General features: G+C 61.9%; 1 protein-coding gene across 1 annotated transcript; it reads left to right on the forward strand.

Annotated features, from left to right (window-relative positions):
• Positions 1-11909: 11909 nt before the first annotated feature.
• On the forward strand, positions 11910-15118 carry ELFN1 (extracellular leucine rich repeat and fibronectin type III domain containing 1). Its single transcript, XM_047838908.1, has one exon. The coding sequence runs from the start codon at positions 11910-11912 to the stop codon at positions 14385-14387; it is 2478 nt and encodes an 825-aa protein (XP_047694864.1). The 3' UTR covers positions 14388-15118.
• Positions 15119-20560: the final 5442 nt, after the last annotated feature.

Below are 20560 nucleotides of genomic sequence, written 5' to 3' on the forward strand. Positions count from 1 at the left end.
ACGGTTACCTTCTTAGGTGGCCACATCTATTGGCTCAACCTGCGTTTGCCTCATTCTCTTCCCTGGGGGTGGCGTGGAGCCACGCTTCTCTGCTGACCCCTTCCTGGCGCGTTTTTGTCCTGTGTGCTCCGTCAAGGTGGAGGTGTGACCTGTTATTCCAGCTGGAGGGAATGCCGGGCTCCTGGTCCTGGCCTCCAGCATGTGTCCCCTTCCTGCAGACTCCCGGAGGCCGGTGGGCGGTACGGCGCGGGTGACAGACGGACAGACGGCCCGCAGACAGACGGAGGCTCAGAGCCCCGGGCGAGGCGGCAGGCGGTGTGGGGGAGGAGGTGGCGTGAGCCCCAGCAGCTCCGCTGTCTCTCTGATGCGCCCGGTGCTGGAGGGTAGACCCGCGGAGGGGAGCGCGTCCTCACACCTCGCTTGGGTGGCTTCCAGCGGTGTCACTTACGCGGAGGATCGAGTGACCTCCAGCTGCTCCGGTGGCGGGACTCCTGCCCGTGGTGAGGCGGTAATTAGATGCTCATGTGCGAGGCTGCTGTGTGCGCGTGAAGTGCGGCGGGGGCGGGGGGAGGCCGCGGCCGCGGGTCGCACTCCGGGGACACCCCTCCCCCACAGGTGTCAGGCCGCAAGCTGCTGTCCTGCCAGCCCCCCCCCCCCATGATGCTTCCAGTTTTTTCTCACCTTGGCCCTTCGAAGCCCCCCTGAGGAGCTCTATTTATAACCGCGGCATACGGACCACGCTGGATCTCCCAGCTCAGACATAAGCGGGAAGTGCGGCACAGCCAAACGCAGCCCCAGCCCCCCGCCCCCTCCACACACAGGGGAAGGCCCGCCCGGAGCTGTCCCCGGGCCCACGTGGGGGGCCCCAGCACCCCCGTATCTCAGGGACTTGGGGTGCGGCTGCCGTCCGAGGGGATCTACAGTCACTTCTAGCCCCAGGGCTGCCCAGGGAGGGTCCCCGAGCGCCTCCCGAATACAGACCACGAACCCGGCCACACCTGTGCGTGGCGATGGGCCCTCAGGCCGGCCACGGAGCCCCATCCTCAGGGGACACGGGACATTCTTAGAGCACATCCGTGTCCCTCCCGGGCTGGCTCCCCAGCTCCTGACGGGGCTTCCTTTCCTTCCGTCATGCCGTCTGGCTGGGGCTCCAGCCGTGCCCAGAATACTCGTTCTCAACCCCTTGGACTTGGGAGCGCCCAGGATGGGCCTTCCCTCCGTGCTGTTTGTAGGGGAGGGAGATGAGAGGGGTCTGGCTGGGTCCTGCCCACCCACAGCTGTCTGGAGGGAGCCCCACCCCTTTGCAGTCTCGGTTTGGGGTGAGAAAACCAGAGGGAGGCGGGGACAGACCCATGCCCCGGTGTCCTGCCCCCAGGCTGCCCTCCCAGCGGCCTCTACCTTCTGTCCCCCCAGCCCCATGTTGGGGGACAGGCTCCGGTCTGCTCTCTGGCAGAGCATCTGGGTAACAGCAGAGCCAGCCCCTTCCAGATCAATCCCGTTCCTCGTCTTGCAGCTATAATTAATGTGTGCTGTGTCATTAGATTGATTTTTTATGGACTCTGAGAGCTGGCGGGGGGAGTGGAGGGGCAGCTGGGGGCTGGCTGCGGCCCACACCCCCTGGGAACGGTGCCACCCCAACGCTCAGGCTCCCGGGGCCTGGCTGCACCGCCCGGACTTTGCGCAAACCCTGCCCCGTCCGTCTGTCCCCAGATCCTGGAGACGGCCGGAGCCCCACAGGGCCCCCGCGGAGCACAGAGCGGTGCACACGGGACGCGTTTCTCCTGTGCGGATCCCTCGGTGAACCAGGAGGTCACTTGATTGTTGCCACTTCCCAGAGGAGAGAAGACGTAGGCTGAGAAAGTCTAAGTGATTTGGTGGCGGAAGGGTCACGCCCCACACATCCCGCCTCTGGTGAGGGGTCCCGCCCGGCCAGCATGCTCGCAAACACCCCGGATTCTGAGGGCGAGGAGCTGCCTGTGACAGGTGGGGCAGGCGAGGCCGGGGGGGGGACGCGGGGCTCACCCGACCCCTGACATCAGGTTGTTACCCGTGGCCACGTAACGAGCCACCCTGACCTCGTGGCTTTGTGGGGCAGGCATCCAGGGAGGGCTGGGTGGCTTGTCTTCATGCCCCCGCTGGGGGCTCTTTCTAGAAGCCACCCCGAGACCCTCCCACACACCTCAGGCTTCTGCGGCAGGCGGTGTCAGGGAAGCGGCTTCTTACTGGTGGCGGCTGCATCCGAGACTAGGTCCAGACTGCCCGCAAGGGTGCCCTCACGATCCTAATGTCGTCCTTGGGCGCTGGGGTCTCCCAGAGACCCGCGTGGAATTCACCAACTCTGATGCCTGCCAGGCTGGTGTAAGCTTTGCCAGCAGAGACTTCTCTGGGCCAACCGCGGATCAGGAGAATCTAGAACGCACAGAAGATGAACCAGGGGTGACATTCACTTGAGAAAACGACCATTCACTTGACAACGTGGTTCGCGGTATTTGCCTGCACGGCTTCCGGGAGCCCCTCTGCCACGGAGGGGCCCTGAGCTCATGGACCCGGGAGGTCCCCCATCAAAGGCATTTCTTGACTGAGCCAGCTGCCACCGTCTGCAGGAGATCTCCCCCGGCAGAAGCGAGAACGGCCCCGAACCCCAGGAGGCAGAGGTGGTATGGAAAATGAGACCCCACGCGGCTCTTGCCCGTAAAGACTGGGTCAAAAATCCTCAATAAGACACAAGCAGACCCAATTCCCCAGAACACCAGAGAGATAATCTGCCATGATTATGTCGGATTTGTCAAAAGAACTCAAAATGGCTTAATATTAAAGAAACCTATTAATATAATACAGAGCATCAACAGGTTGGCCAGGATGCCGTCTTCATAAACGATGGGAGGGAGGTATCTGATAAAACCTAGTGCGAATTTCTGGTTTTAAGTTAACTGCTAAAACCAGAACGGAAAGGGTACTTTTTCATCACAGTAAAGAGTAGATGTCGCTCCCTGGCCACCCTCGTTCTAAAAGATGAGATTTTTTTCACAATTCCTGTTCAGAAACTTTTATTAAAAAAACCCAACAGGGCCCTTTATCTCTGTCCAGAAACGCTAGACATAGCAATAAGACACGAAACCGAATTAAACGGGATGTCTGTGGGAAAGGATTGCAGTTATTTGCAGACGGATTTGAGACCCAAGGAAGCCACGAGAACCAAATGAAGCGATAATTTGAGGACTTGGCAGAGGTACGGGGCTGGGTATAAGGCAAACATACACAAATCAATGATTCTCGTCTGCACCAGCAGCCGCTAGTCAGAAAACATAATGAAATAAATGGTCCCCGCTCACAAAGGAACAACAGAAAACCCCACGGGATTCCCAGGAATAAATTTACAAGAAAAATTTGAGATCATTATGAAGGAGGCTGTAAAGTTTTCCCGAGAGACCAAAGAGAAAGCAGGCGTAGTGGGGTAGGCTGAGCTGGAATGTTACGATCCCTAAGGCTCTTCCGAAATTAATTTGTAGGCTCAGTGCACTGCCGTCCGCGCCTTGGCAGCATGGTTTGAAGTCATTCTGAAAGTTCACCCGGAAGGATATCCACCCAGAGCAAGGTATCTGGAACGCGGGGAGCGAGAACTGATGGGTTTCGTCCTAGATATGGAAGCCTGTCACAGAGTTGCAAGGATTTAACGGGGCTGCTAAGGTGTCATGAGAGGGGCCGGGGGCCACCGGTGGGACAGAATGGTCTCCAGACAGAGGCCTCCTTGGTGGCCTTACAACCTAGCAGGAATGCTTGGCGAGTGAAAGAGCGTCTGTTAATAACTGCACCAGAGCAACAGGCATAAATGGGAGATCATCCCTGGAAAGCCACGCGCGTGGCTGGGCCCCTTCACAGGTGATTGTGGCCTGAATGTCTTCACAGGCCCCCTGCTCCGCGCCTGGAAAGGACATCCCAGAGCCTTCGGCCCACGGTCTGACTGATGGGGAGGGACAGACGGGAAGTCAGAGCTTTGCAGCACAGGGGCACAGTGGGGCAGCTTTGGGATTACAAGGGGGGACCGCAGCCCCAGTCAGGGGTCTGAACACAGAGCACTTGGGGGTGGACCGGTGATGTGCAGGGAGGGGTTACGTCCCAGGCGGGGAAACAGCGCCTTAGAGAAAATGTGAGAGAGGCAGGCCGACCGTCGCCTTCTAGGGCAAGGTGGGGGCGGTGAGAGGCAGGCCAGGCGGGGACCGTCCCCGCAACGTGGACTCTCTTGAGGGAGCTGGGGAGCCATGCGGGGTTGAAGAGGGAGGACAGGCTTGACCAGACTTGCCCTGTGGGAAGCATGCTGCCGTTGGGCTGGGGGATGGGGCCTCACGCGTCAGCTGAGGGGACAGATTATTCAATTCGTGCTGGCAGGACAAATTTGTTGCCTGTTGGTGGGGGCGAGGGATTGATTTTACGTCTTCTTCACCCCAGCCAAATACCTTCCAGGCGGATGGAAAGTGAAACGGTAAGAATTCAGACCGTAAGGACGTTAGCAGATAGAGGTGACGTCTGCTCCTCGGGTGGCTCAGAGTTCCCTCAGCTGCAGAGCAGAGGAAGCCGTGCGTGTGTGCGTGTGCAGGTTTGATGACACACAAAGGAAAGACAAGAGTCTGGGGGCCCAGGCCTGCCCGTGCTGCCGGCTTCCCTTCCAGAAGCCTCTTTCCTGGGACGCGAGCTTGAGGGTGATCACCTGGAAGTCTTTTGTCGGGATCCCAGGTGTTGTGATGGAACTCTCCAGAAACGTAGGGGAGAGAGCCCCATTTCCGGTGTGGGAACACCTCGGCCGCCGAGGGGGGCGTGCTGGCTGTTCTGCACCTTGCCCGGGAGTCTCCCCGAGGGCCCCTCGCCAGAGCGGCCGTTTCCCCCCAGCGTGGCGCCCACCGGGGCGCAGCCGGCATCGTGGTCGGCCCTGGTGCCGCGGACGTGTCCTGTCCGCCGCAGCCCGTGTCGCGTCACTGATACTTCTGACGCTGGTCTTTGCTTGGTATCCGATTACCCTCATTGTAACATTTGAGGGTTAATTGCTAATTTATAACCTCTGCTTGGAAACCATGCCCCAAATCTTTAGTACAATTAATAGCGGCCAGGAAATGTGCTCTGATGAAAGAATCATAGCAACGGAGACTCGGGCAGGACCTGTCCGTGCGGAGGCCAGGCGGGTGAGCGGGCTTGGCTGTGGTCATCGGGTCTGCGGGCGTGGCCCGGCCGGTGGCTCGTGGGGAGAGGGAGCCGGCGTTCTGTGTGGACGTCCCGCCTTCCGCCGGAGCTCGGAACAGGGACGGAACTCCCCGGCTCTGAGAGGGCTCCCGGAGTTCAGGGCCTTTGGAGGTCTCGGTTGCACTGGGAAAAGCAGAAGCGGCAAGTCTCCGAGGTCCGTCTCAAACCAGCCATCCCTCAAAACAACTGGAGAGATTCAGGTCAGACTAAAGATAGAACTTCCTGGCTGCCAGGGTTAGGAGGGTGTGATGGGGAACAGTGCCAGTGTCCTTTGGACACCCAGACCCTTGCCTGGAGTCAGTGACATGCTTCCTGACGGCCGGGGGTGGACCGGTGTTCCTGGAGAGGGTCATGTGCCCATGGTTCCTGGAGGCCGGCCAGCCACCCTCCTCCCCGATCCCTGCCAGAGCCAGAGCAGGAAACCATCGCAAAGTGATTTCTCCTTCCAACAGTGCCATACATCATGTTTTTTAATTTAAAAAGATGCCCAGTGGAAGCATAACAGACCATTAAATGTTGGGGTCCCTAATTAACTCCAGAGCAGCCTGGAGCTGCGGGGCCTGCTGGAGGAGGGACGGTGCGAGCCCGGCGTCATCCAGCCCCTGGCCCTGCCCGGAGCCCTTCCCACCGTGTCTGCTGGACCAGGCACCCGTAGCCGTCCGTCGCGGGCCAGCACCTCGGCGGGAGTTGGGGCCAGAATCTGCATTTTTAGCAAGCGGCGTGATGGGCGCTGATGGGCGATCCACTGTCCTTCCTCCGGGAAGATCTCGGCTGCTGGCTTTCCCTTTTGGGGCCTGTTTCCATATCCATCTTACGTCTTATCGGGGTCACACCGAGCCCTGTGTCTCTGGACGTCAGAGAGGTGGCTCCGTATACAGGAGGCACTCGCTTCACGCGGGGTCCTGGAGGAAATAAGAGATCGCCTCTGTTTGCACACTTCCCGCTCGTCCCAGACTCTGGCCAGGCAGGGCGAGGCCCCTGGGCTCAGGGCTCCCGTGGACCGCCCACGTCGGGGGCTCCGCACTCTTCCCAGGCCCCGTCCCTCGACCTTCGCCAGCGCCCTCCGCCATCTCGCGGCGAGGACGTGTGGCGCAGGCGGCCGTCTCCCGGCCTGCCTCCCAGAGGACAAGGCCAGGGCCAGCTGAGGTCGGGGGCTTGCCAGACCGACCCTGGGGCCAAGTCCTGAGGATCCGGCCCTGTTGAGTCAGCACTGCTGGACCGCCCGCCTCGGGAGCCCGTGCCAGCCTCCTCGGGCAAATGGGAAGCCGGCGTGGGGAGGGCGGGCTTGACGTGGGCAATGAGCCTGGAGACGGCCTTCACGGCACTGCCGCGGCGTGGGCACCAGGGCGGGGGGCTTGCTGAAGTGAAAGCACCCACGAGGCCCGTCTGGCTGGCCCGCTGGGTCCACCCGCGCTGCCCGAAATGTGCGTTTCCCCCCACCCCCTTCCCCTGAGGCCAAGGGGCCTCTCCAGCGAAGGGAGTGGGCATTTTAGAGCGTGCCTGTACCAGGGAACATGCCGGAAGGTTCAGATAATCTGGTCACCTCATCCTTGCTGTAACGCCGCGAGGGGAGCTCCCCAGGTGATCTCCGTTTGACGGAGGAGGAAGCGGGCCCAGAGACGTTAAGCGACTTGCCCAAGGTCACACAGCCAAAGCGTGGCAGACCCAACATTCGTGCCCTGGCCTAGGAATCCGAAGCCTGCGGCGGGCAGGCCCCGCCCCGCATGGGCTCTGCTGGCCCAGGCCGCGTCGTCGGCCAGTGGCTGCACCGGCCCGATGTGCCTGTCACGGCCCCGGGGGCTCTGCAGAAGGGCCAAGCTGCAGAGGCAGACAAACATTAGCAGTGAACATGATCTATCGGCCAAACATTGGAGCGGTAAAAACGTATCGATCGATAGCTTTCCCCCCATCTCCCCGCCTCCCTGTGCGCCTGGCCCTCGGCCCGTTTCCCTCTGGGTGTGGACAGTCCACTGCTTCAGCAGAAGCCCCGGCCCCGGCCCCGTGCTGGCCTCACGTCGGGGCTCCGTGATTGAGGAGGGCAACGGTAGCTTTAGACAGATGTGTTCCTGTCCCAGCGTGGCCGTGGCGATTATGCAAATCCGGTCGTAAGAAGTTTAAAAGCCTGGAACCGCCGTATTTCTTTAGTTCATTAGTGGCAATGCGGCCGCAGGGCTGATGTGACAGAACAGACGTAGTGCCAGCCTCCCGGGCCCCGTCTCCGTCGCCCCCTGCGCGGCAGACACGCTCCCCGCAGAGGGAGCGCGTGTGGGGGTCTCCTGCCGCTCGGCCCTTCCACGCCGGTCCCGGGGACCCCTGCCACCCCGTCTCCTGCCATGGCACCGCCCGCCCGTCACTGCCCACTTCCCCGGAGGGAGGCTGTTCTCTGAGCCTCCACCCTCTCTGCCTCGGACACCCGTTACCGCCCTTCTTTGCCTAACAAACTCCTACTCACCTGCTAGGACCCGTCAAACAGCACCTTGTTGTGGAAGCCTTGCCCGACTGCCCACAATTTCGCGGCACCTTCCCGGCACCACTCAGGCCTCTGTCTCGTCTCCTGCTGGTGCCCCAGTGGCTCGTGGATGCCTCGGGGCCCTGACTGTTCCTAAATGCCCCGTGCCCGGCACGTCCACCTGCCGTGGAAGACAGGAGCGGGCACGTGGACGAGGACGTGGCCACCAGGGCTCTCCTGCCGCCCGGACTCAACCGGCAAGGCAGGGGGTAGACCAGAGGTGTGTGTGTGCACGCCAGCCCTGTGCTCGTGCCTGAGTATCTTCCGCAGTGTGTGGGGTTTGGGCCCCACTCAGAGCTGCCGAGAGACCGGCCCTCCGCCCGTCTGGGCGGGATGCTTGGTTTCCTACCCAGGGTTCTTTTCATGCCCCACCAGGTGCCCTCCCCACCCGGGACAGGCCCCCTGCCCTCCGCCCACTGGCTCCCGTGTGAGTGCCCCTGCCCACCTCTTTGTGGTGTGGGGTCATGGTCATGGGGCCTCCGAGGGGCCGTCCTGAGGAGTCCGGGGTGCCGGCACCGAGCCTGGGGTCCAGCAAGCGGCCGGGGCAGTGTGCTCAGGGCGTCCGTCCGTCTGGGTTAGGTGTGCATACGGGAAAACCGCTGGGCACTCAGGCTGGAGTTTTGTAAAGTGATGGCATCGAACACGCATGGATCCATGGCCCCGCAGGACGGGTCATAATGAGCAGCTCTTGGAGGCTCCGGCAGCGTGGCCGCAGTGACGCAGGCCGCGGCACAGGGCAGGGACGGCTCCCGCGCACTAGTCCGAGAGAGCGGGGGAAGGGAACGATCTGGGGGAAGCACACGCGCGGGAGGGGGCTGGAAACCGCTGGTGGCACCCCGGAGGGGAAGGAGATGGGGCAGTGGCTAGCGGGTAGTCAGGTCGAGTTGTGTCTATGGAAGGTTCTAGAACTATGCTGCCCAGTACGACAGCCACTAGTCACATTTCTAACACTCAGCAGCCATGTGTGGCCAGGGCTGCCCGGCAGGACGCACAGAGGGAGTTCGGAGGCACCGGGAGCTGGCAGGGATGGTGTGGAGGGAGGGGGACCGGCAGAGGATCCCAGAGCTGCAGGGGTGCAGGGGGCAGGTGACGGGTGGGGGCTGGTGTGACAGTTCTGCACACCCCACCAGCCGGGCAGGCTCTCGGCAGGTGTCCTGGGTACGTTTATTTAACGAGTCACTTGGCGGGCCAGGAGGACAGGGGTGAATGGGGTGGGGACGGTGACAGAGGCAGCTACAGATGGTTAACGGATGAACCAGTGAGACCCGGGAGGAAAGGGCAGTCCCGGGGATGGTGCGTGATCCCGGCAGGACCTCTCTAGAAAGCTGACTCGGGCTACTTCCCATGGGGTGGCATCCTGTCCCCCTTACCCTGGGGTTAACTCCTACTCGGGGCGCTCAGTCCCTACAGCCGAGGGGCCTCCCGGGGGGACCAGGCACTTGCCGGAGCTGACGCCCAGCCCCCAGCCCCACAGGAGGAGGATGGGGCCACTCACCGTGTGGCCTTGGCCTCAGTTTCCCACCTGTAGAGTGAGTTGTGCGGCAAGATCCCTGGGTCCTCCGAGGCCAGGTCTTGGGGCTATAAAAGGGGCAGAAGGGACCAGCCACCAGGGTCACACGCCCACTCCTATATCCCCGCACCCGAGGCCAGGTGGGGTGAGATAGGACTTCCCATCCCCCACAGCCTCCAGAGGGAGCCCCTGGACTGGGGACGAACCCCATCCTGAGGGCCCTGCCTCCCTCATCACACGGGCCAGCCCGACGGCGGAGGCTTCAGAGTGTGGGGGTGCACAGGGGAGGCGAGACTGGTCCCTAGAACCACCTGCCGCTCACAAGGTGGCCAATCTCTAGGCTGTGGCACTGGGGTGGGGGGCTCCCGGGTGGCGGCACACCACGTGCACATCCTACCACGGGGCCGTGTTCACTCGAGGTGCGCGTGTCCACGTGCACATGCCCGAACGTGGGTCCCAACGTGTGTGTGTGTATGTGTGTGTGTGTGTATACTGACCCTCGCACGTGCACACCCAGACACACGACCGAGCCCGGCACAAACGTGTGGGAACCTGCCTTGTGCAAGCCGCACGCGCACACAGACCCACGCCCCCAGGCGCCCCTGGGAGGGGGGCGGGGAGAGGCTGGTAGCCTGGGGGCCCCTGTCCCTCCTCCCCAGGCGCCTGCCCGTGATAAGGCTTCTTCAGGCCCTGTAATCCTCCTTAACTTGACTTTGGGTTATTTTGAGCGAGAGATTAAAGGTGATTACAATCAGCACTGCTGAGGCGCCAGGTTTCCTAGACAGGCCTGCTCGAGTACCTGCTTCCGGAGGCGGGAGCCAGGCTGACCCATGCATCCCGCACCTGCCCCTGCCCACTGCCGCGCTGCACCTCAGTGCACTGGGGCGAGGCCCCCTGGGGGAGGGGCAGCCCGCCCGGGCACAGGCAGGTGGCCACCGAGTGACAGCGACGGGGATGCGCTCCAGGGGCTCTCCAGGGGACGGCACCTTGGAGGTCACGGGCCAGACCGTGCAGGGACCCCGGCGACCCCTGGCAGTCTCCCTCCTTTGGGGACGGACACCCAAGCGTGCCCCGCCAGGACCCTGAAGGCACTTCCGACTGGGCCCAGAGAGGGCCCGGTGGTTTGCACCCGGGGCCGGGCCAGGGGTGGGTTCCTCCTCGGGTCCCACCTGTCCGATCTCTCCCCACTCTGCAAATCAGAAAGAGACTCTTCCCCAGGAGCCAGATCAAAACTGTTCTTTATGAAGTTTCCAAAGGGAAGGAAAATCCATTTTGCATCATTATATTTTTTTCTCCTAATTTAAACCGCCTCAGTGCAGACTAGTTGCAGACGTCAATATCCGTGAAATACACTCAGCTGGCCACCCGCCAGGCCACAGAGCGGTTACAGAGGCCGGCTGTAAATCCAAGCATTAACAAGGAAACACATCCCCATTCGTCTGTCCTGCGGGAGAAATACGGGGGGCGGAGGGGGCGTCCCGCAGACCGGAGATCCTCCCACGGGTGGGGGGCCGCGGCAGGCAAGGGGGGACGGCCCCGTCCCGGGGAAGCGCGGGGTCTGGAGGGACAGCGGCCACCGTCACATCGCATGGTGTCTTGGGCGTCACTGGCGGAGCTGGGAGGGCTCGGCCCTTGCCTGGGTCTGGGGAGGGGGCGTGGGGGAGTCTTCGCAGAGCCACCCCTGCCTTCCGGGCCTTTCTGCTGGGATCTACCCACACAGAGTGGTGACACCCTCCGGGGCCCCGGAGCCAGGTGCAAAGCCTCAGGGACCATCCAGCTGGCTAACTAGGCGAGACGGAGCAGCCCGGGCCCAGCCCAGGAGAGCTCCGGCCCAGAACCTAGCCGTGCGCGGTGTCTGGATGGTGCCGGCTGCGGCCTCCCAGCCCCTCCCGGGAGAGGAGCCGGAGGGGACCTGTGGGCCCTGGAAGGATTTGCGCCCTGCCAGCTGCGGACCCTTGGGCCAGGGCTCAAAGCACCCTCTGCAGGCCGCTGTGAGTGCTGTGAGTGCCCTCCCCGGAGAGGACGTCCCTGTCTTCCCTTTGTCACGAGGGAGGCACTGAGCCAGGCACACACGGTTCCTGATTCTCCGGGGCGACCCTAACTTTGAGCCCGACCGAGCAGGTGCAGCGGGGCTGGGGAGGGTGGGAAGCTCCGAACTCGGACTTCCTTTGGCTTGCTCCCCGCCCTCAAGACAGCGTGTGTACTGAGCACTTCCTGTCACCCTGCGTCGTCCTCGGGCTCCCCGAATGCGCCTCCTTGTTTTGTCGGGCGGCTCAGCTGAGCCTGGCACGGGGCCACACCTGACCCCGGGGCCTCCCGCGGCCGCCGCGTCTCCTGACTGCCCTCTCTTCTCTTGTCTTGCCGCAGGACCACGGAGCTGGAGGCGGAGGGTGGAGCCGTCGGGACGCCCAGGCCGATGGGGGAGGCGGCCACGGCCACGGCCTTGGCGGGACGCGGGCGGATGACCCGGGGCGTCCGGCAGTGAGGGAGCACGCCCACTGTGCCACCATGCCGTCTGGGACAGGACGCCCCTGAGAACGCAGGCAGCCTCCCCCCGCCCCCCCCCCCCCCCAGGGGCCGGCACCCAGCCTCCCACCCGGTCCCCCCACCCCCACCCCCCCGGCAGGCAGAGCGGGGGCTCCCGCAGCGGCGGTCCCCATGGCCGGGTGCCGGTGGGGCGCGCTGTGGGCGTGCGTGGCGGCCGCCACCCTGCTGCACGCGGGCGGGCTGGCCCACGGCGACTGCTGGCTGATCGAGGGCGACAAGGGCTTCGTGTGGCTGGCCATCTGCAGCCAGAACCAGCCGCCGTACGAGGCCATCCCGCAGCAGATCAACAACACCATTGTGGACCTGCGGCTGAACGAGAACCGCATCCGCAGCGTGCAGTACGCCTCGCTGAGCCGCTTCGGCAACCTCACGTACCTCAACCTCACCAAGAACGAGATCGCCTACATCGAGGACGGCGCCTTCTCGGGCCAGTTCAACCTGCAGGTGCTGCAGCTGGGCTACAACCGCCTGCGCAACCTGACGGAGGGCGTGCTGCGCGGCCTGGGCAAGCTCGAGTACCTGTACCTGCAGGCCAACCTCATCGAGGTGGTCACGCCCAGCGCCTTCTGGGAGTGCCCCAACATCGTCAACATCGACCTGTCCATGAACCGCATCCAGCGGCTCCACGGAGCCACCTTCGCGGGCCTGGCCAAGCTGTCCGTGTGCGAGCTGTACAGCAACCCCTTCTACTGCTCGTGTGAGCTCCTGGGCTTCCTGCGCTGGCTGGCGGCCTTCACCAACGCCACGCACGCCTACGACCGCATGCAGTGCGAGTCGCCACCGCTCTACTCCGGCTACTTCCTCCTGGGCCAGGGCCGCCACGGCCACCGCAGCATCCTGGGCAAGCTGCAGTCCGTGTGCACCGACGGCTCCTACGTGGCCGAGCCCCACCCGCCGCCGGGCCGGCCGCCGCCCGGCCGCTCCCCGCCCCCGCCGCCGCCCCCGCCGCCGCCCCCGGAGCCCAGCGAGGCCCCGTGCGCCGACGACGAGTGCTTCTCCGGCGACGGCACCACGCCGCTGGTGGCCCTGCCCACGCTGGCCCCCCAGGCCGAGGGCCGGCCCCTCATGAAGGTCAAGCAGCTGACGCAGAACTCGGCCACCATCACGGTGCAGCTGCCCAGCCCGTTCACCCGCATGTACACGCTGGAGCACTTCAACAACAGCCGCTCGTCCACCGTGTCCAGGCTGACCAAGCCCCGGGAGGAGATCCGCCTCACCAACCTGTACACGCTCACCAACTACACCTACTGCGTGGTGTCCACCAGCTCCGGGCTGCACCACAACCACACCTGCCTCACCATCTGCCTGCCCAGGCCGCCCAGCCCGCCGGGCCCCGTGCCCAGCCCGTCCACGGCCACGCACTACATCATGACCATCCTGGGCTGCCTGTTCGGCATGGTGCTGGTGCTCGGCGCCGTCTACTACTGCCTGCGCAGGCGGAGGCGGCAGGAGGAGAAGCACAAGAAGGCGGCCGCGGCCGGCAGCCTCAAGAAGACCATCATCGAGCTCAAGTATGGGCCCGAGATGGAGGCGCCCGGCCTGGCCCCGCTGTCCCAGGGCCCGCTGCTGGGCCCCGAGGCCGTGACCCGCATCCCGTACCTGCCGGCGGCCGCCAGCGAGGTGGAGCAGTACGAGCTGGCCGAGGGCGGCGGCACGCCCAAGGCCGGCAAGGGCAACTACATGGAGGTGCGCGCGGGCGAGCAGGCCGAGCGCAGGGACGGCGAGCTGGGCCGGCCCGGCCCCGACAGCCAGAGCTCCGTGGCCGAGATCTCCACCATCGCCAAGGAGGTGGACAAGGTCAACCAGATCATCAACAACTGCATCGACGCGCTCAAGTCCGAGGCCACCTCCTTCCAGGGCGGCAAGTCCGCGGCCGCGGCCGCCGCCGAGCCGCAGCTGATGCTGCTGTCCGAGCCCCTGGCCGCCAAGCACGGCTTCCTGTCCCCCGTCTACAAGGACGCCTTCGGCCACGGCCTGCAGCGGCACCACAGCGTGGAGGCAGCCACCGGGCCCCCGCGCGCCGGCCCCGCGTCCGGCGGCTCCGCGCGCAGCCCGCGGGCCTTCCGCGCCGAGGGCCCCGGCGGGCACAAGGCCGCGGCCGCCGAGGCCAAGTACATCGAGAAGAGCTCCCCCGCGCCCGACACCATCCTCACTGTGACGCCCGCGGCCGCCGTGCTGCGGGCCGAGGCCGAGAAGGGCCGCCACTACGGCGAGCACCGGCACTCGTACCCCGGCTCCCACCCCGCCGAGCCGCCCGCGCCCCCCGCGCCCCCGCCACACGAGAGCCTGGGCGGCCGCAAGGCGTCCATCCTGGAGCCGCTGACCCGGCCGCGGCCCCGCGACCTGGCCTACTCGCAGCTGTCCCCGCAGTACCACAACCTGAGCTACTCCTCCAGCCCCGAGTACGCCTGCAGGGCCTCCCAGAGCATCTGGGAGCGCTTCAGACTCAGCCGCCGGCGCCACAAGGACCACGAGGAGTTCGTGGCGGCCGGCCACGCCCTGCGCAAGAAGGTTCAGTTCGCCAAAGACGAGGATCTACACGACATCCTGGACTACTGGAAGGGCGTGTCGGCCCAGCACAAGTCCTGAGCCCGCGGCCGCGCCCGCCCCGCCCCCACCCCGAAACGCGCGACGCCCAGGGGACCAAGAAGGACACAGGACCCACCGCAGCCATTTGTAACCCAGAGACTGCCACGAAACGCCACACCCACGCGCGCACACAGACACACACACACAGACACACACACACAGACACGCACACGAGGGACTTCCGAAAACTGTGTCTGGGCGTGGGGGTGGGGGAGGGGACTCTTTTTTCATTATCTTTCCTCTTGGATTCTTCTCTGCCGCCTTTATCTTCCTCTCTGTCTTTATTTTCTTCCTTTTTTAAGAAAAAATAATAAAAGTAAAGTTCTCTTAAAAAGACATAAAACACCAGACGTGGGGGTATGGCCGGCGTGGCCTCCCGGCTTCCCCCCCCCGCCACGATTGCCTCTGTCTGTGGTTTGCTGTGCATTCTCTCCTCGGTCTGTCTCTTGGCTGCTGACTCCGGAGGCCACCAGAGAGAGGCAGAGCCAACGCAGGCGGCCGGGTGGCCTCCAGGACCCCCGCCCGGAGCCCTGCAGGGGAGGCTGTGGGGAGGGCCTTGCCCCGGGGACGGCTGTCGGGGGTGGCTGGAAGGGGCGTGGTCCACGAGCATGTGCTCCGGCCCGTCCCCCCTGTATGCTGTCATCCCGTTGTTCAGAAAAATATTTCTATATTTGCAATGTTTGCTGTAAATCGAGAAAGAGACTATATCTACTAAAAAAAAAAAAATTCTACAAAGGGAAAACCCAAATACTTGTACTGGGTTTTTACTATGGGACTTAGGGAGGGATCTGGGTTTTTTTTTAATGTGCTATTTAGGGTGGTTTTATCGGGTTGGGTTGGGGCTGGGGTCATTTACAGGTAGGGTCACCATGGAGCCCTCTTCCCAGGACAGCAGGAGTGGGCTGTCGTGAGCATGGGTGGGGGGGCTCACAAGAACCCTGGGAGAGGTGAGCAGTCCACCCCGGGCTGGAGGACGTGCAGAGGCGGGTGAACGGTGGCTTGTGTCTGGTGCGTGGACCCAAGTGTTTGCGCACAGGCCGCAAGCCGCGTGGGTGTGAGTGGGCAGCCAGGGACGGGGGCCTGTGTGGGTTTGCGGGTGAGTCAGAGTCGAGGCGAGCCAGCCTCAGAGCCCCGCAGCCGGACGCACGGACGGGTACCTTGTCCAGCAAAGCCACCTTCTCCCAGGGGAGGCGGGGGGGGGGAGGCCCGGGGTGCTGCGGGGAAGGGGCGTCTCGCTCTGGCCCCTCCCTCCAACAGCCCCGGGGCCGGTCCTCCTGCACACGCACGCACACACGTGTCCCCACCACCGCTGGCCTGCCACCCCAGGCCCTCCTCCCTACGGCCCACACCCTACGCCCGGGGCAAACCTGTTCCCCGTCTGTATTTCTGGCAAAGACCCAGTAAGACACTGGCCGGGGCGGGGGAGGTGCTGGGACTGGATCCCAGAGAGCAGACTGACGGAGGTAGGTTTTCGGGATCCGGCAGGTCAGCAGGAAAGGACTCAGGGCTGGGCACAGCCCTAAGACCAGTAGCCTCTGCTTGAGCACCTCCAGTGACAGGGAGCTCACCCCTTCCTCAGGAGCTGTTTCCAGCTTTAGGCACCTCCCTGAGACGGCGGGGAAGCCAGTGCCGGCCCCCAGGGCCCAGCTGACTCCCAGGCCCCAGCAGCCTCGCAGCGCCGCGCACAGGGCTGGTCTGCCCCCAGCTAGTCCTCACCTCTGTGCTCCCCCCCACCAGGCCTCACCTCTGTGCTCCCCCGACTACATGAAGGTTCTGGGTAGGAGGCTCCGCATGGGGCAACCTGGGTGGGCTTTGACTGCCCCCTCCCCCGACTGAGCCCCTCCCAAGTCGGTCATCTCCTTGCTCTCTGCCGTGGGGTTCTGGGAGGACAGCACGGGGGAAGCCTGGTGGCCGGCGAGAGAGGCAGCAGGGGCAGGAAGGGGGGGCACCGAGAGAGGGGACACAGTAACATAGGGCAGTCCTGGCCAGGGGACAGAAGTGGGGCCAGGCTCCTCAGCCTGCTGCTCCCTGTCACTGAGGAGATAAAATTGGCTATTTATAGGAAATCAGAGGACAACAGACACAGGACAGAGTCACCTGCCCTGGGTAGGCAGGCCGGGTGTATGAGAGGGACGCGTCACCGCCAGGGGCGCTGCCACCAAAGCAGGGGTCCAAGGGGAGGGGAGGGACCTGGAGAGGAACACACAATGGTGGAGGGGGGCGGGGCATCCCGAGCAGCCAAGAATGTTCCAGAAGCCCCGACCCTCCCAGGAACAGCCAGGGCTGGACAGAGGTGGCTCCGTGCCCGACGCCAGGCCAGTCTCAAAACGCAGGTGCGTGGGTCACCATGCCCTCGGTTGAAAGAAGTCATAGCGGAGTTGACGAGGGTACACGGCACAGGAGAAGACACACTGATTAGGCACCTAACGTGTGCGGGTGGCACTCTCGCACCATCGGAGCCCAGAGACAGATCCAACACTGCCCCCACCCTTGAGGAGCTCACGACCGTCAGGGCACCTGATGCGGAGGCAGGTGGCCCAGCTCAGCCCAGGAGGCCCAAGGGAGGATGGGGACCCCGCATGGGAAGAACCTGGAAGGCTGCCTGGAAGGGGTGATGTTTGGTCTGGATAAGGGAACCACAGTGAGGAGGGGGTGGAGGCTCCGAAGTCAAGAGGTCAGCATCCTCGTGGGCTCAGGACTGAGCTCTGAGCCCGGGATGAAGACGTGCAAGGTAAGCCCTGCCCCGTGGCCGGGGTCGGTGCTCAGCCTCCCGGAGGCGGCCTCGAAGGGTAGTGCCCATCGGGTGATGGGGCTCGAAAGCCAAGAGCGTCGGCTCACACCCAGCTTCTGCCCCTCACGACCCTGTGACCACAGCAAGTAGGTGACCTCTCTGCGTCTCAGCGGGGTGCCGACACTGGGTCACCGGGAAGGTCAAATGGCACGTGGGGCCATCGTGCCATTGGCACGATAACGCTGCATCACCAACGGCCACGTCGCGCTATTGCTCACACACCTGGGTGGCCGGCAAGGTGGCTCTGCCGATCCTGGTCAGCCCACCCGCGCGTCTGGGGGTAGCTGGTGGGGACAGGGTGGCAGGTGATACGGACACGGGGAGGTGCGAAGAATTAGGCCCATCTGAGAATAGAGGCCAAGTGCACGGCCACGCGGCACAGAGAGCAGCCCGTCCAGGACAGGTGATCCTGAGGCTTCATTCATTCTTCCCTTCAATATGCAATTACGGAGCACCTACTGTGTACCGACACACCAGACACATCGAGACGTGTCCCCTCCTTGGAGAATGAGTCATTCGCAGTCCCAACAGGAAAGAGGCGACGCCCCAAAATAGAGTAATCCAAGGGGCGTGCCTACAAAGGGGCCATTTCCAAGAGAGGGTGTAAGGACCCACAAGGGACAGCAAAGCTGGCAACACATGGTGGCCCCTGGGATGAGGAGGGGCTGTACGGACACCCGCCAGGGCCTGGAGAGGGGCCTCCAGTGGAGGGACCTCTAGTGGAGGTGACTCCATAGGAGGGAGCTGGGGCACGTATGCCGACCCCACACTCCTCCCTTCCCCTGCGGGGCTCCTCCTTGGCTGAATGGCCAGAAAACCCGATGCAGAGAGCCCAGGGACAAAGTCCATACACGTCAGCCCATGGAAGGAGCAGGAAAAGGAGGGTAAAGCAGAGACGTGGGGAAGGAGGGGGGGCAAAGGGAGAGGTGGCCACTGACCCACCAGTCCAGACGCAGTCCAGCGTGCAGTGATAAGATGCGAGGGGAGCACAGGGAAGGGGACTATCACTGCCCTGGCGATGGGGGAGACTTCTCAGGGAGGTCACAACCTCCAAGGACAAACAGAAGGTGGGAGGAAAGGGACCCCGCCCTGAGGGGCACGTAGGTGCAGCTGGAGGTCAGAAGTTGGGGCAGTGTGGGGCTGGGGGCTGCTGGGACCAATGAGGGACCAATGAGGTCAGCTAAGCCAGGCTCTGGTGACCCACCTTACGGCCTTAAAACGATTAGAGTCAGGCTGTGGGCAGTGGGGGACCGTTGGTGGCATTTGATAGAATAACAACCTGTGTTGATCCTTTTCTTATCTCGAAAGTAATCCTTTCGTTACATAAACTTTAGAAAACAGTTCATCATAAAGAAGAAAAGAGCAATCATTCCATCTCACCACCCCAGGAAAAGCCATGGTTAACATTTTGGTATCTGCCTTTCTAGTCCCTCTTCTCTACAAACGCAGCAGGCTCGGGGTTTAGAGGCTATCGGCAATTGTGCAAAGAATTTCCTTGTTTTCTGTAGCAACGTACCTCCCTCTGGAGCCTCTGTTCTCCCTGCGGGGGTAAAGGATGTGATGCATAGAGATGGGAGCCATGACAGACTGTTTGTGGGATCCAGTGGAGAAGACTGATGATGCATGGGAGGGAGAGGGGGGTCGCCAGAACATGGTTGGGGAAGAAGGGTTAAGGTTTGTTGCTTGAGGGGGCGGACGGTTTTCGCTAGCACCACGGACAGTTCACCCACCTGCCAGGGAGAGAGGACAGCGTCTGGGAATGAGGCAGGTACAGAGGCAAAATACGGGACTGGGGGTGGGGGGGCTCGAGGGAGTTCTCCTTGATCACCACACCCTTCTCAGCACCTCTTCTCACCCCACGGCACTGCCTATTCCTTCTACTCTTCGGGAGGTTTTTTGATTTCCAATTTTTAAAATTTGAAATAATTATAGGGTCACAGGAAATAGTACGTAGCTGCCCAGCTCCCCAAGCCACCCACTCGGTGCTAAGACCTGACTGTAGTACAGCATCGAGACCAGGAAGATGTTGCGTCCATGGGTCCAGGTACGGTCACCAGGCTACAGACCTCGTTCAGCCCCCACCAGCTTTCACATGCCCTCGTGCGCGGGTGTGGTCTGTAAATGTATCCCATGGGTGTGGATCTGTGTTCTCACCACCACAGTCAAGATACAGAACGACTCCTGCAGCCGTCTCCCGTGCCTCCAACTCTGTCCCTGTCCCCTGGCAACGCTAATCTGTTCACCTCTGTCACTTTTAGAATGTTATGTAAGTGGGATCATGCACTATGTAACCTTTGGATATTGGTTCTTTCACTGAGCGAAGGTTTTTGAGATCCGTCCTGGCTCATGTATGTATTTGTTATGTTCCTTTTTATTGCTGAATAGTATTCCACTGTATAGATGATCTGCAACATTTGTTTGACCATTCACCTACTGAAGGATATTTGGGTTGTTTCCAATTTGAGGCTGCTACAAATAAAGCTGCTGTGAAAATCTGCACACGGGTTTTGGTGTGAAGTGAAATTTTCATTTCTCTGGCATAAATGCTCGGGAGTGCGATTGCCAGGCTGTGGTCACGTGCATGGTTCCTATAAGGAACTGCTCACCTGTTTCCAGAGTGGCTGTACCATTCCCCTTTTAGATGCCCAAGATACAATTTCTCCACATCCTCGCCAACAGTTAGTGTTATTGCCAATTTTTTATTTTGGTTGTTGTAACAGTATATAGTGAGATCTCACTGTAGTTTTTATTTATACTTCCCCAATGCCCAATGTTGTCAAACATCTTCTCACATCCTTGTTTGCCAGCAGTATCTCTTCTTTGAAGAAATACTTCAACTTCTACCCGTTTTATGAATTTTTTTATTTTGACTGTTGAATTTTGAGAGTTCTTTACACTTTCTAGATACAAGACCTTTGTCAAATATGTGGTTTCCAAACATTTCCTCCCCATCTATAGTGTGTGTTTTCCTTAACAAGGTCTTCCATAATGCAAAAGTTTTAAATTCGTTGAAGTGTCATTTATTAATCTTTTTTTATGTCATATTTAAGAATTCTTGCCTGGCCCTAGTCCTGAAAATGTTCTCTACATTTTCTTTTAGAAGATTTATAGTTTCACTTTTTACGTTTAAACCCATAGCCTATTTTGTTGTTTTTTTTTTTTAATTTTTTTTTTTTTTCAACGTTTATTTATTTTGGGGACAGAGAGAGACAGAGCATGAACAGGGGAGGGGCAGAGAGAGAGGGAGACACAGAATGGGAAACAGGCTCCAGGCTCCGAGCCATCAGCCCAGAGCCTGACGCGGGGCTCGAACTCACAGACCGCGAGATCGTGACCTGGCTGAAGTCGGACGCTTAACCGACTGCGCCACCCAGGCGCCCCC

This window comes from Prionailurus viverrinus, chromosome E3 (assembly GCF_022837055.1).
Source record: "Prionailurus viverrinus isolate Anna chromosome E3, UM_Priviv_1.0, whole genome shotgun sequence".
Lineage (NCBI taxonomy): Eukaryota > Metazoa > Chordata > Mammalia > Carnivora > Felidae > Prionailurus > Prionailurus viverrinus.